Source organism: Eretmochelys imbricata, chromosome 8 (genome assembly GCF_965152235.1).
Source record: "Eretmochelys imbricata isolate rEreImb1 chromosome 8, rEreImb1.hap1, whole genome shotgun sequence".
Classification (NCBI taxonomy): domain Eukaryota; kingdom Metazoa; phylum Chordata; order Testudines; family Cheloniidae; genus Eretmochelys; species Eretmochelys imbricata.
In genome coordinates, this window is record NC_135579.1 from 4,539,456 (window position 1) to 4,554,646 (window position 15,191).

Sequence of the window (15,191 nt, forward strand, 5' to 3'; positions counted from 1 at the left end):
GATCTCCCTAATTATACTTTTACAGTTGACTTGCCAGAGTTTTTGCGCCTTTCTATTTTCCTCAGTAGGATTTGACTTCCATTTTTTAAAAACTGTTGTTTTGTCTCTAACTTCCTCTTTTACTGTTTTAGCCATGGTGGCTTTTTTTTTTCCCGTCCTCTTACTGGTTTTTTGTTTCTTTTAATTTGGAGTATACATGTAGTTTGAGCCTCCATCATGGTGTTTTTAAAAGGTTTCCATACAACTTGCAGGCATTTCACTCTTGTGACTGTTCCTGTTACTTTCTGTTGAACCAGCCTACTCGTTGTGCAGTTTCCCTTTTTGAAGTAAAGTGTTACTGGAGTGGGGTTTTTTTGGTATTTTCCTCCCTCTGAGGATGTTACATTTAATTACATTATGGTCGCTATTATCGAACTGCTCAACTATATTCACCCCTTGGACCAGATTCTGTGCGCCACTTAAGGCTGAACCAAGAATTCTCTCTCCAAGATTAGCTGCTCCAAGAAGCAGTCACTGAAGATGTCTAGAAATTTTATCTCTGCTTCCCATCCTCAGGTGACATGTTCCAGTCAATAGGGGGTTAGTTGAAATCCCCCATTATTATTGGAGTTTTTTGTTTGTGTAGCTTCTCTAATCTCCCTGAGCATTTCACAGTCATTACCAACCACCTGACCAGGATGGTGATTGCATATTGCTACTGCTATGTTCTTCCTATTCAACCAAGGAATTTCTATCCTTAGAGATTCTATGGTACTGCTTGATTCATTTAAGATTTTTACTATATTTGACTCTTTCACAGATAGTGCCCTTCCCCACGAGCACGACCTACTCTCATTCCTGTATATTTGGTACCCTGGTATTACCATGTCCTATTCATCATCATCATTCTACCACGTTTCTGTGATGCCTGTTCTATCAATATCTTCATTTAGTACAAAGAACTTGAGTTCACCCATCTTTGTATTTAGACTTCTTGCATTTGTAGACAAGCACTTATAAAATCTGTCAATAAAGCCTGCCTTCATTTGATGTAATTGAATGGAACTCTTTCATTTGACTGTTCCTTTTCAGCTCCTACCTGTACTTTTTATCAGCTTCTATCCTCTCTGCTTTTGTAGGATACAAAGTATCCTCCTTAATAAATCCTCCCCTAAGGGATGTCTGTCTTCCACACCTGTGAGCTTTCCCCTACGCTTTAGTTTTTAAAAACTTCTGACCTCTGGTTCTGTTTTGGTTTAGATGGAGATGTCCTTTCCATCTAGACTCCTCCGTTCCCAATAAACCTAAATCCCTCCTTCGAACACCATCGTCTCATCCATGCCCTGAAACCCTGCAGTTCTGCTTGTCTAACTGGCCCCACACATGGAACTGGAAGCATTTCAGAGAATGCTACCATGGAGATTCCTGGACTTCAATCTCTTACCTAGCAACAGCCTCGAGGACTCTCTCTCCAACCTTTGCCTTATGTCACTGGTTCCTACGTGTATCATGACCAGTGGCTCCTCACCAGCACTACACATAAGTCTGTAGATGTCTCGAGAGGTTTGCACCTGGCAGGCAATTCACCATGTGTAAATAAACACTTCTTACTAGCCCAGCACTAACTGCTAAAATTAGGATTAATTAAGGTGATATTTTTAAAAAAATCAATATAAAGCCACCTGTGCTTGTCCTCATCCCCTACCCTTCTGGATTCTGTATTAAAAGGAGAAGTTAGCCGTTCTGATCCTGAATACAAGCTCAAGAAGGAGGAAACAAACTCTGCTAAACACAAATATATTCTGTATTAGAAAAGGGAAGTGCATAAAACTGCAGCAAAAGATTTGTTTTTCCCAAGTGCTCTTCCACTTTGTGTCACTGTCAGCAATATTTCCACAGATGGTTTCCCTCTCCTGAATTACTTTACGTGCTAGTACCACCCTGTTTAAAGAGCAGCTAATGTCTATGGTTCTCTTTGCAGGTCTTCCCTTTCCCAGATGTGCTGGAGTGTGGCCTTGTGCTACTTCACATTGGATCCCAGTGCCCCACAGAACTGAGTCCAGAACTGCAGCAACAGGCCTTGGACCTGGTTAGGAAATACAGCAGAGCTAAAGTTTATGAAAAGATCAGCAGAAAGTTCTTAACGTGAAGTTATATTCAAGCCCGGGCAGCCTGAGTTACCAGCAGCTACTCCAAGCCAGGGCTGTACTGTTCTTTTTGAAGTGAAGGACTGTCTCTGTGGTCACCATACTTTGGAGGATGCTTTGTTCTAGAAAATGGAGTACCAAAAATCAAGTTTATATACAGACTCCCCCTAACTGTCAGTTACTAATGGCCCTTTACAGCTCCATAATCGATACTGTGCTTGTAAAAGTGGAAAGCTATGGCCCTTAAACTTTTGGGGAGGGGAAATTATGCCAGAGAAGCCCTTGAATTTACATAACACTTGTAACACCAAATTAGACATCAACATTTTGGCAGTGAAAAGGTAGCAGTTGCCATCTAATTAAGAGCAGTAACTTGATTTAATTTTAAGCAACTTACTACTTAACCAGTTTGTCTTGGGCACATGAGTTTTTTGTTTTTAGGGGGAGAGTGTTTTGCTTCCTCTCTGAATAAAAGTCTTACCTTTTGAGCTTTGAATTTCATTTGAAAGGTGATTGGGGAGAAAGGAACCAGAGGTTATTTTTTGAAGTGTATTAGAATTTAGCTGACAGTCAAGTTTTATTCACATTGTACCATATGCTACTTTAGGTTCAGTTCTGTTAAATGATAAATTTTTCATGACTAAACTAAGTCTCATCATCTTAGGGGAAGGTAGGAGTGGCAACCTCTTATGAACGTTTGCTGAAGAGGAAAGTAGCTTCCTCCTGCTACTACACTGATGGTATATTTGGCCTTAACAGTAGTTCAGGTGGGCAGTAAAAGATCAAGGCGTTTGGTATGTGTAATCAGTAAGTGTTAAAGGTGAACCAAGTAACTTGACCTGTAATATTTTCTGTACAGCTAGCCTCAGGATTCACATAAGGCTTTGCTTGTTTAATTTGAAATGTCAGTTCTTCCCTCTCAGCCCAGCATAAGCAAGTTTTGCTGAGTAAGAGCACTGCACGCAGCTCAGGTAACCCCTGTAACTGAGACCAGCGAGTGTTGAGGGATGGATTTCCATACATGGTGCAGCTAGGGCAAGGAAATTCAAGATGAGAAAAGCTGGAGCACAGGGAATGTACCACTTGTTCTGGTCCAACGCTTGACTTAAAGGGAAAGCTGAACAGGAGAGTATTAAAGCTGCTTTGGCAGAGCAGAGATAGGTAGCAGCATATTCATTATATTCAGGAAAAGATTATTTATAGAACTGAAGTCCCAAAAGGTGGTCTGATGAACCCCTTGTAGGTAGTCTACGGAGAAGTGGGTAACCCGAGAATCATGTTGCTTGTGTGCAAGGCAAGATACCTGGAAACCAGAAGAGGGTGCTATTGCTCCATAAGGAAGTCCCTTCACCCTCTGCCAAGGCAGGCATAGCCATGCCATGGAGGAAGGTGCTGCCATCACCATGAGACATGATATAAAAGGGAAACAGTCACCTTCCACTGCAAACCGGCCTTACATGCTGGCAAAGCTCCAAGAGAACACAGCATAAGAAAACTCTGTTCTGTTTCTCACCTCAACAGACCTGGGAGCCAACAGCCAAACTACTTCAGCTGCCATTAACAACCAGGCTCTTGCTTAAGTATTTAGGGCTGGGGTACAGCTACCCTCTAATCATGTATTCGTTCCCTTTTCTGAACCGTAGAATCCTCCCAACATAATCGGTCCTAAGATACAAACTAGCTGTCTGGAGTTAGTTAATGGGTATCCCAGAACTGGCAATGTGCAGCACATAAAGATCCATTAATTGTTGGATGAAGCACAGTTGCATTATTAGTCTGTCTGGTCAGTGCTGCCATGCTCATATCCTGCTGCATTTACCTGTAGAGAATTTAGGAAGAGATTAAGGTAGAACTGTTAGTTGCTCCCCATGAGGTGCTGCTGCAAGTTCAGTAATTTCAGTAAGTGTTAGAATGAGGTAGAAAAACCAAAACTTATAACTGGTTAAAAAAAATCTTTATTTTACAAAATTAAAAACATCAATAGTATTTACATGCATTTTAAATACCAGCTTATAACATTTTAATCATTGCAAAAAATCAAGAATTTTTATAAGCTTGTTAAAATGCAAGACTCAGAAATAGTTTTAATTTGCTCTAGGCATAAGTTTTGGGGTTTTTTTTAAACATATTTCCAAGCTGTTCAAAAATATAGGTGTGTACTTTTAGAATATCTAATTTTAAAAAAAGTCAGAATTGTGAGCCTCCCACCCTGGGGATATTATCTCTATAAAAGGGAAATCCAATTGCTTTGCCAGGCTGTTAAATCACTAAAATATAAAACTAGAGCCACTTTTTACACATTTATGCACCTACTAATCTTGCTCATGCTGAAATGAAAAGGGTAAAATCTTCCATGTTATCAGGTAATACCAAGTGGCTGAAGTCAGCATCAATTTTGGTCCAAACTGTTACAAATCTCTTCTAGAAAAGGCAAACTTCTAGGCCATTTTAAACTATTGCAGAACAGTTTATTGTATTAATATCTATGAGAAGATAGATTAGTCTTACAGGTGGGACACACCTCTCTGGCACAACCATCCTAAAGAAAGTGCGAAATTGTACAAAGTTAGGAGCTATGAAGGTGGTCACCTCAGCTCCAAATACACCATGTCTGACTGTTACCAAGACACAACTATTTGAATGTTTTAGCTCCAGGGAAAGTCTCTTACATTATCCTATCCAAAACTCTGCCACGAACGAGTGGGTCACTTCTACAGAATACCAAAGATAAAAACAAGCAAAGGGTGAGGAGCAGATGTCAACCTTACAGCCAACAAAAAAATTTAAAATAAGCTTCTTAAAGCACAATCTGCAAATGCATTTGTGTGTCTGATTTCACTGGCATTTCAGAACCTCAGTTCTGCTGAATGTTCTGGAGTAAAGTCTTCCTTGCAGATTCAGTACATTTTAAAAGGAAGAAAACAGAGGTATATACGTTAATTGTGTCTCTCCTGTCCTTGGTACTAAAAAGATGGCAAGTCATCAATGCTGGCATTGTTATAAACTCCCCTCTTCTAAGTTTGAATCAAAATGAAGAGCATCTTTTGTCTTCAGCAAACCTCTAGTCCTCATGCCAAATGCATACTGTTAGACGTCATTTGCATGAGAGAGACTGCTGGAAACAGATTAGGACTGCAGCTGCCGGGACCATATCTTGCTGAGTGGTACCCAGTTATCACTGCTGCAAGTTGTTGATTATAGCCAAGATGCTCATCTTCTCTTGGGCTGTGTCCACATCCTCATTCTGTTTCTGTGCCACTCCGGTGCCAAGGCCATATAACCGCCCACAGTACTTCGCATCATCAATCGTGTCCTCAAAGAACAACTGTAGGGGAAAAATAATATTTCTCCATTTCTTATAGTGCTTTTGACCCCAAAGTTCAGCTCTGTTAAATGCCACCCTCCACTCCAGAAGTGACTGCAATCAGCATACCCACAAGGAGGGGATAGGTGGAGAAGAAATTTTTGCCAACACTACCAAGTCTCATGACTGCTAGTCTAAGGCCTAAAGGGCTGACAATAAGGATTCAAAAATGAAAGTGCCAGGGAGTGCATGCAGGGATAGAAAAGTCAGGCCATAAACCATGTTCCCCCTCATCTTGCTGTTGGAAGGAGAGGGGCCAGGGATACCTCTTTCATTCGGAAGAATGCCATTCCTGTGAGCAGAGAGTCTGATCCTGCCTGATGCTGTCGTCCAATTCGTTGCAAATCCAGCTGGTCTGCAACTTCTTGAAGGCCTCCCTACAATGAGAGAAAAAACACTGATTTAATAACCTGGAATCTCTCCCCTCCCAGTGCTACCACATACCATGCTTCCTCTAGACGTGAAGGTTAATGGCTGCCTTTAGAGTTAATCACAGCCGATGTACCAATATTGATTAAAAAAACAAAAGAGCCTGAACTGAGTGACACGTGCTAGGTCATCTGAGCACCGGAATGCCCGAGTTCTCAGTTCAACAGCATAGAAAGAGTAATATTTAGCAACTAAGGGGCTATTTATCTTCCAAGCACTTTGCAAACACTAATACAACCTCAATGCAGCTGGGAAGTAGGTACATGTTCTTCCCATTTTGAAGACAAGGGAAGGAGGCAGAGAGAGGTTAAATATTTGCCCAAAGCCACATTGTCAGAGTTGGGGTGAGAACTTGGGCATGCCAGTGCTCAGATGACATACCACAGGAAACAACAACTCAGCTCTGGAGAAGGGAAAAACTCGGACTGGTAATCCAAACAATGCTTGGAAGTTGATGAACAGATTTCAGCGTTTAGCAGTTATCCAAGTCATGCAATAATTCATTTAAAAGGAAAATGCTGATCCACATCTTTTCAAAGACAGGAAAAGTATGCCCAGTCTAAGCAGGCTTCAGAAATAAGTACCCTATGAATCCTGTGAACTGTTCCCTAATTGATTAGTCAAAAGAGCAGAGGAGGTAGAACAAACCTTTCTGTCGTATGTACATAGTGCCATTACATGGCTACAGCCAGAGGAATTACCCCTCACCACTAAATTTTAAAATACTGTACATCTGCAACCAACCCCTGTTTTGGCTTATTACACACTTATGTATAGAATGTTATAAACAAGGCAAATCCCAATATGTTCTTAGCACAGTTACTGACAGGAACTAAATACCTTAAGGTTTTTGCAGCTCTTCATTAGGTATTTGACATCATAGATGGATGGGAAGAAAAGGTTCAAGATATGGAAGAACTCGTGTTCCTCCTCTGGAAGCCTGGAGTCCGTTAGCAGTTTCACCATGTAGCCAAAGTCATAGCCACTGAGAGAGAATTGTGCAAAATCTGGTAAGTCAGCAGCAGCCACAACCAAAAGCAATATCCCCCTCCTCACAGTGATGGCTCTCTATTGCATATCATTCAGACCCTAACATCTCAGCTGCTTATAAAACTTCACTAACTTCCCCACATGGAAGCGTAGGGCTCACCTCAACCACCAACGATAAGGTAGGACCCCCTACCACTTGCCTTGTCTACACTAAGATTGTACAATGAGAGAAACACACAAAAAAGCTATATTGTTGGAAGAAAAACACCCTTTTTCCTAGTGTAAACTTGGCCTCAGTGGCTGGAGCAACGTGCAATAGGTAAGAAGAGAAGGCATAAAGCCTAGGGTCCCATGCCTTGCATCCTCACCTCCAGGAGGGATACTTGGGTGAGTGACAGATCAGAAAGTGGCTATGCAGTTAAGTAGTTCAAGAAGCCAATTACAAGAGGGGCAATTCAGCTACACAGACCTCTTCCCCTGTCCAGTAAACATACATACTAATGATACTCATAAAAGAGAGAAAGCAGTACTGTGGTAGGGTCAGAGAAAACAAAACCTTTAGTTTACAATGCACATGAGTTCGGAGTTTAATAAACAGTTCCTTATTCTTTTATTTCAGTTTTCTGTTAATAACTCCTGCTTTCAAAGGGGAAAGTTTTAGAAGTCCAGAGTTTGCCAGCACTGGCTACAATCAGGTTTACCTAGCTGAAAAACTGAAACTAGAGTGTGTTAGTTATAAATTCATCTCCTTAAAATCTGTGTTTTATTCATTAAGATCAAAGGTGGGAGTGAATCTGACAAGATTATTCATTTTGCTGCTTCAATATTCTCTGATAAGCAACGCACTTTCAATTCCTCTTGCACCAACCTGTGAAATGAGAGCCATTTCACATTCTCACAGAGGACCACCCCTGAAGTCATGAGCAACTCTGCAAAGTGCAAGGTATCAATCCCTTCATCCTCATGCTTCTGGAACTGCAGCCCAGAGTTTGCAAGGAGGTCTATGGAATCCTGTGAGTACATGTCCTCCCTAAAAGAGAAAGGCAGCTTTGCATTAGATGTGCTGATCTGGCAGGCTCCTAGCTACAAAGAAGGATTCTCCAAATACTTCAGTTCAAAACACTGACAATGGCAACACTGGACTGTTTTTTATGTCTCAGGGAACTTCGTATCAATTCAGATTACAGGTAAAAATGTTCTCTAAACTGCTGGTGCAACTGCAACCGCCACCTACGATCTTTCTGGCTTGTGCAGCCCCAACAATAAGCGATTCTGCAATTGTAACTTTGTTATTAATTCCACTGCTGATGTCCAAGCCAGAAGAACCCACCTTTACTGTGTCGGCTGACAGTTTCTGAGCATTGTTGCCTCTGCAGCTAGCAGAAGCAAAAAACAGATTTTTGTCTCAGAAGTGCGCAGATGTGGCTCAAATACAGTCAGCAGAGTTGTTATAGTAAAGGCCATTGCACATCTCTGCATGTATTACTTTCCTTAATCTCCAATGCCATTTGAGAAATCAAATTGTATTTTTTTCACTCCCAATTATTGCCTATTCTGTGGCCTCTCAAACAGGACCAGGAAGGGGGAGAAGGGATGTATCACACAGAGCTCGGCAGGAACAGGATTTTCTGTTTCACCAGTTAATTTTTTCCCCCCTTCTGAAACAGAACGAGAACAAAGTTTTTGAAGTTTCCCACAAAATGAAATCTCAAAACAAATTTGTTTTGGGTCAATCAAAATGTTTCTTTCATATGGACATTTTTAATTTTAAAAAATGTTAATATTAAAGAAATATCAAAACAAAAAGCAGTTTAAAAAAAAATACTAAAACATTCCATTCCAAAAGTGACAAACCAGAACATTTTGACATTACTGAAAGGCTTTTTCTGTTTTGTTCAAAATTAAATTTTGTTGGAATTGATGCCTTTTAGCTTTTGACAAATTGCCATTTTCTGACAGAAAAACATTCTGTCACAAAATTTCCAGCCAGTTCGACTATCGTGCACACCCACCCTTTCTTTATGGCTAGATGTGAAAGGGTCCTGAAACTTATTTCAGCTGTTACATGGAGTCATGATATGGAGAAGATTGAGAACCGCTGCCCTGTTCCATTTGACAAGATTAGTGCTGCTGGATAGCTAATGGAGTTTGGTTAATATTTCTTGGCTTAGGTCACATCTAATACTCCAGCACAGCTCTGGGAAAAGGTATAGATTTTAAGTGTTGCAGAACCAGAAGAAAGCGCCGATCTGTTATTTCTGGACAATGGAGATGGAGTTTAAAGAAAATCATAACCTGGAAGAGTCCTTCAGGTTCCAAAAAGCAAATGTAAGGTACCTCAAGGTCTGGACCTAAATTATCTAGTGGTACCATCAAGCAAACAACATGTTACAAAGCTCGGTTCAAGAGCAACATTTTAACAAGACTTGTAATACTCCTGAAAGTCAAATATCTTCCATGGTGTCAGAAAGGCTCACAACTTAGTCCTTTTATGCTGAGATCTGAATTTTCCTGGTGCAGCCTCAATTGCTGGCAATGGACACGCTGAAACATGCTGTCGCCTGGTCGAAGTATAATGGGAAGAGCGGGGAGTAGTGGATTGTTCTCTGACTCAGAAGACTTACGTAAGGTTGAATTTGAAGTTAAACTGCCAGGTGTTGATCCCAGAAGGATATTCCCCCTTCTCATTCGTGAAAGTTAGGCCCAGCTGGATGATTTTCAGGAGATCAACATTACACCGAAGAAGTTGATACTGATAATCTATGGAGCTGCGGAATTCACCAATTGGCCTAACTACGACTCCTGGAAACTCTGTGTCCTAGGAAAGGAGCATGAAAAGTTAAACCTTGCTATAGTAGTAAGTTGCACATTCAGTCTGACACTAGCAGCTCTCATTACTAAACTTCCCATCCTTTATTTATTTATTTATTTTATATATAATTACAGTATTTACTTTGCCAGCTTTTTCCCAGTGCTGTTTGCTACACAACCCTAAACCTCTATACAGAAACCATGAAATCCATACTTGGCCCCCTTAGCAATACAGATGCAGTACAGTGAGCAGGAAGGAATACTAATACATAAGATCTTATAATATTTAGAACCAAAATGTAAACTCAGACAGGATGAGAGAGTAAGGTAAAGAAAACTTCCCCATAATTCAGCCATCCTGAACCTAGAACGATAGCTCCACGTAAGAAATTTTGCCTAGCCTTAAGATATACCTGCTTTTACAAATTAGTAAGTGTTAATGATTCCTCACATTAAACAAAGGTTAAACGTTTGTATGAGGGAGGTAAAGAATACTTGAGCTGAACAGCTTTTACAGCACACTTTGGAAATTCTAGGGGAGAAGTGTGCACACACAACCCCATCAACACAAACATACATACACAGACCAAAGAACAGGGCCCTTAATCTATTCTGGGTACACATACTCAAAGTGATATTATACATCACATGATTCAAGTATTCCCATGGGATATACAAAAATGGGATATTTTTCATTGACTGTATACACCCATATTAAAATTTGGGGGATGGATGATGTAGCTGATGAACAATTCAGCTGTGGGCATCCTGTGATTTATGTCTATTGCAAGCATTTCATCTCAGAATTTTACAGGCATTCCCGTCCATAACAAAACTTTCGGTATGGAATGGTAACACTCGGGCCAACGCGTACAATACACTGACAATGCAACAATCACTCCGTATTTCTGTTTCTAATCTGTCTCTTCATTAATAATAAGCAAAAATCACTTTTTTTTTTTTTTGGTTTGGAAGTCAGGAAGCTGGGAGATAAATTCAGGAAAAACACACTCAATAGGTTTACACTCATTTCCTAATGAAGAATTTTTCTTTTCTTTGCTATGTTTTTGAAACCAGCACCACACACCGCATACACTACACTGCTACTGATTTAAACACTTGTAAAGGGAAAGTACAAAAAATTAAATACCCCTCCCTGAATGGTTTTGGTGCTTCTTAGGGAGAGCTGCCATTTTACTTTTACTTCCCAGCCAGAAGGCTAGTCTGCTCACAGTTTTAAAGTCAAATCCCCCAATTATATCTAACAACTAGAACACCTGATGGACAATTTATACCCTTTGAACAACTAGAATAAAACTGGATTAAGTGAACAAAAAGTTTAGAGAATGCTAAGAGAAACTGCAATTTTAGACAATTTCTATTTCATTCACAGGCCTCCGTTAAAAAATAATCTTTCTGTGGTGATACAGTTTGTTAGCTCCTGATACTATTCACTTATCAATGGTGCCCTTTCTTTCAGTTTATAATGTTGCTGCATATATCTTGAGACTTTTTTCCCCCTCCTGGAATAAATCCTTTATCCCCCCAATATTTGCTAAAACCTATTTTATATCGGCGGACTGCGTATTGTCCTCAAAACACTTTAAAAATCAGCACAGTGGTTACTTGTTGTGTGATCTCCCATGCTGTGGCCGATAATGATTGCTTTTGAGAGACACTACTAGACAACACCCCAGGTGCCCTAAACTGATAAGAAACTTCTGTATGAACAAAACGTAAAGAAAAAGGGACATTAATAATGGAGAAAATATATATGAAAAACAGTTTGTGTGTTCTCTACTATTATTTCAGATTTGTGGGGTAAATTCCACCCACAGATATGCTCATGAATCTTCTAGAGTCTAATTTAATGGGAAACGCAAGTGTATACAAGAGAAGAATTCAACCTTATGTATTTGACAGTCTCTTCCACAGCCAAACATCTCTCTTCTGCCTGATTCCTCAATGGCAATCATGCAGAGGAGACACCAGTGTGGCCATGGAATTGTCATGTAACAAACTTCAACTTAAACTTCAACTTTTAAAGCTCAAAAAGGAAGAGGTTATAGATGGGAAAGGAGGAAGCTCCTGCTTCAGCACCTTTACGTTCCATCCAGGTGTGTGTGCATTTCAGTGGTGATGGAACTGATTCATATTTACACACTTGCATAGTGAGGGTCATTAAAAATTGTCTCTTTTCTGTACCACCGCATATATGGAGCTCTCTACCTTCAAAAGGCAAATATGGCTACTGATGGTAATTATCCCATTTCTAAGTGGCTACTACTGTACTCAGAATTGAAGTGTGCATTCCTAAAGGAATTTGGATACCTTGGATTTTAGAGACACTAAGTGAAGATAAAGGTTTTTTTTGTAAATACTGTAACTATGACATATGTCATGAAGTAAAACTTACAGCTGGGGGGGAGGAAGGGGGGGTTTAAGGGTCTGAAAGTTCCCCCTACAAAACGCCCCTCCTGAAACTGTTTCTCCACAAGATTCTTGGGCCTTTTTAAACAGATTTATCTGAACAAAAAACAACAACATGAAATTCAAGCCCAAATCATTTCCTTTCCTATAAGGCAGCAGTGCCTGGCCATTATAAAAGGTGACCAATCCTATTAGCGAACAAGTTGTGACTTGTGTGCCTATTGCCATATACCAGCATGAAGCCAATATGAACTAGCCATTCAAAAGAAAAATATGCTAGCTACATAACTAACTAAGCATCTTAATTATTTTTAAACTCTATAAAATGAACAAAATACCACATTCCTACTTGTTAAGCATTAACGGATCTCAGCTGCTCAACATGGCTTCAAGCCTCACTGTATACTTATGTGATTTCACAGAGAATCTACATAAATGCTAAGCAAGATATTGAAGAAAGACCATATATTAAAAAAAAAAAAAAAAAAAAAGTAAAATTTTAAATGCCAAGCAGCTTTCCAACTGTTCCTCCACTTACTATTTAGCTTAAATTGACATTAGAATACACTTATATTTATATACGAGCAATCAAGTTACCCGCATTGAAATTCCTCAGTTTAGTCAGGTAGGTGATCACTGAAGTACAGCATATTTACCATTGCGATGTAGCTGTAGCTGAGAACTATTTCTCGAATTTTCCTCATTTCTTCTTCCAGATTGTTTGCCCATACTTCACAGATCACCTGACTGTTCTCCACAATTGCTGCTGGCATCTTGCAGGAACTGGAGTAGAAACACCTGATGTCAAAGTTGGATGGTAAGTAGGGTAGTGTAGAACTGCAAGCTGTGTAACCTAATCAGCACAGTGCAGTAAGCACACACAAACACATTACTTTATATTAATACATCTCGACAAATCAGATCACAACAACAAAGTTAGAATGGCATGTTCTTAGTTTGGGGTATCAGCTTCAGGTGGCATATTTGAGTTATTAAACTAAATTATTTCCTGATTTTAGAATATTCTTGCAATACGCAGTAAGAGAAAGAAGCAAAACCTGTTTTAAATTGGCAGAAGGTATCTAGGACTACTAAGTCCAATTGATACAAGCGAGTGTCTCTCCTTTTTTAGGTCTGCACTCCAAGTGTAAGGCCTATTTCTACAAGCCTAAAAGGAACTAATACCTTAATTCTGTACAGCTTTTGCAACAGTGTTGTTCTGTTAGGGCTAGAAAGTAAGAGTAAATAGCTCCCTACTGCAGTGTTATTGAAAGATGTGTGCTGCTCTGTTTTAATTCCCCAAGGCCTGTTCTACAAAGATTTTGTAGAAGTTTAACTATTCCGGTAAGGAGTGAGCTTTTATGTGGATATAGTTACATAAGTACAACCTCTAGTGCGGACAGTTATAACAGTAAAGATTATTCTGATACATTTATGGGGCTAAACACGTGGGTATAACTGCACTCACATTAGGGGATTGTGCTGATAGTTAAAGCAGTATGAAAACCACGTGTAGACAAGCACCAAGATTATAGCAAGTTACAACATGAAAGGCATCTAGAGTTATTTACAGAAGCTGCAGTGAAACTAAACAGTCCACCAAAAACTTTATGAAAGCACGTGCTGATTAATATTGTTTTACCTGCCAAGGAATTAAACTTTTGTTAAGTTTAATATCATCAATGTAGGCCTTTTGGTTCTTACCAACTCTAGTTTTTCCAAAATGTCCTTACTGCCATGACAGATAGAAGAGGAAACACACCACCCTTGAGATTATGCTGTTACCATCTTTGGCTTTTTGGCAGCCTATAAGAGATGAGATACTATCTGTGCCTCGTTTAGGGTGCCCAGATAGCAAGAATGAAAAATCGGGACGGAGTGTGGGGGATCATAGGCACCTATATAAGAAAAAGCCCTGAATATTGGGACTGCCCTTTTAAATCAGGACACATGGACACCTTAGCCTCATTATTAGTGGGCAGGTCTCCACGTAAATGGCAAACCTATTGGCAGCCTCAGCCTTAGCCTCATTATTAGTGGGCAGCTCAGGAATGGGGTACACAGCCGAAGAGGAAGTTTGCACCTACTGCTTCCAGTACAATCTGCCACCAGTCAGAAACACTGTGTTTACTGTTCCCGAGAAGAGGGCAGCCACACTTGTGCTCGGGGACGAGGCCTCCACCAAACGATCTAGCAGCACGCAGGAGACGCTCTTTGCCTGGGTCTGTCTCGTGGAGGGGCATGTAAATCCCCTTTAAGAAGGGGGGGGGGCTAAATCAGGCCACGGGAGGGCAGCGAAATAGCCCCCAGTAACCTCCCACGTTCCTTCAAAGAGACTTCTCACAACGGAAATAAAAAGGCACAAAAATAATCCAGAGGCTCCCATCACCCCCCCCGCCGACAGCACCCATCGCTAGCCACGGGGGGGCAACGGGTGGGGGGGGCTCTGCTCCCCACCCAACCCCTTTCACCCTGGCAGCCCCCCCCCACCTCTTCCCCAGCCCCGCCTCTTCTTCCCCCTCCCCCTCCGTCCCTCTCCCCGCTCAGCTCCCCTCAGGGAGCGTCTAACGGGGCCTCCCCGCACGGCACCTGCTCTCTCCGCCAGGGCCGTCTCCTCACAGGCGCACAGGCAGGGAGCGAGCGCGGGCTGGGGAAGGGAAGCTGGGCCCTGAGCCGCCACTTCCCGCCGGCCGCTCTAGCCCTCACTCGGCCGTGGCTTGTCTGCTCCTTTCCTTCCCCTCCCTTCCCCCCGCCGCGTCCCGAGGCGGGCTGGCGGGCGGCCGGACCTCGCCTGCGCAGCTGCGCCAGCGCCAGAATTTCTCGCGAGAGTTGAGGCTCTGTCGGGTGCGGGGAGGGGAAGGGGGCACGCCGCCCAACCGCCCGTGCGCGCAGCTCGTTCCAACGGCGGCGCGAGCTTGCTCAAGCGATTGGTAGGGCGGCAATAGGCTGCCCGAATGCGCGTGCGCAAGGGCGTGGCGGGGAGCAGAGCGTCTTGTTCGAAGGGCGCCTGCGCAACGGTGGGGGAAAAGGGCCACTGTAGC

The 15,191-nt window shown here is 41.6% G+C and overlaps 2 protein-coding genes across 10 annotated transcripts in view; one reads left to right on the forward strand and one right to left on the reverse strand.

The window, feature by feature from the left end:
- Positions 1-2,614, forward strand: part of GEMIN5 (gem nuclear organelle associated protein 5) — a 35,820-nt gene extending 33,206 nt beyond the window's left edge. Inside the window, exon 28 of the mRNA XM_077823992.1 lies at positions 1,961-2,614. Coding sequence (XP_077680118.1) covers positions 1,961-2,128 — 168 coding nt within the window. The 3' untranslated portion in view covers positions 2,129-2,614. The remainder of the gene's footprint in view (positions 1-1,960) is intronic.
- Positions 2,615-4,058: 1,444 nt separating this feature from the next.
- Positions 4,059-15,075, reverse strand: CNOT8 (CCR4-NOT transcription complex subunit 8). Of its 9 annotated transcripts, none has more exons than XM_077823590.1 (8): positions 14,740-15,075; positions 13,855-13,956; positions 12,807-12,933; positions 9,534-9,727; positions 7,778-7,939; positions 6,760-6,904; positions 5,757-5,867; positions 4,059-5,451 (listed from the first exon to the last, which is right to left on the reverse strand). In XM_077823590.1, the coding sequence occupies exons 3-8, from the start codon at positions 12,921-12,923 to the stop codon at positions 5,302-5,304; spliced, it is 879 nt and encodes a 292-aa protein (XP_077679716.1). In that variant the 5' UTR covers positions 12,924-12,933; positions 13,855-13,956; positions 14,740-15,075; the 3' UTR covers positions 4,059-5,301. The 9 variants fall into 9 exon arrangements, with proteins under 9 accessions (XP_077679716.1, XP_077679712.1, XP_077679715.1 ...); XM_077823586.1 differs by having other exon boundaries at positions 12,807-12,948; XM_077823589.1 differs by lacking the exon at positions 14,740-15,075 and adding an exon at positions 14,238-14,563 and having other exon boundaries at positions 12,807-12,948.
- Positions 15,076-15,191: the final 116 nt, after the last annotated feature.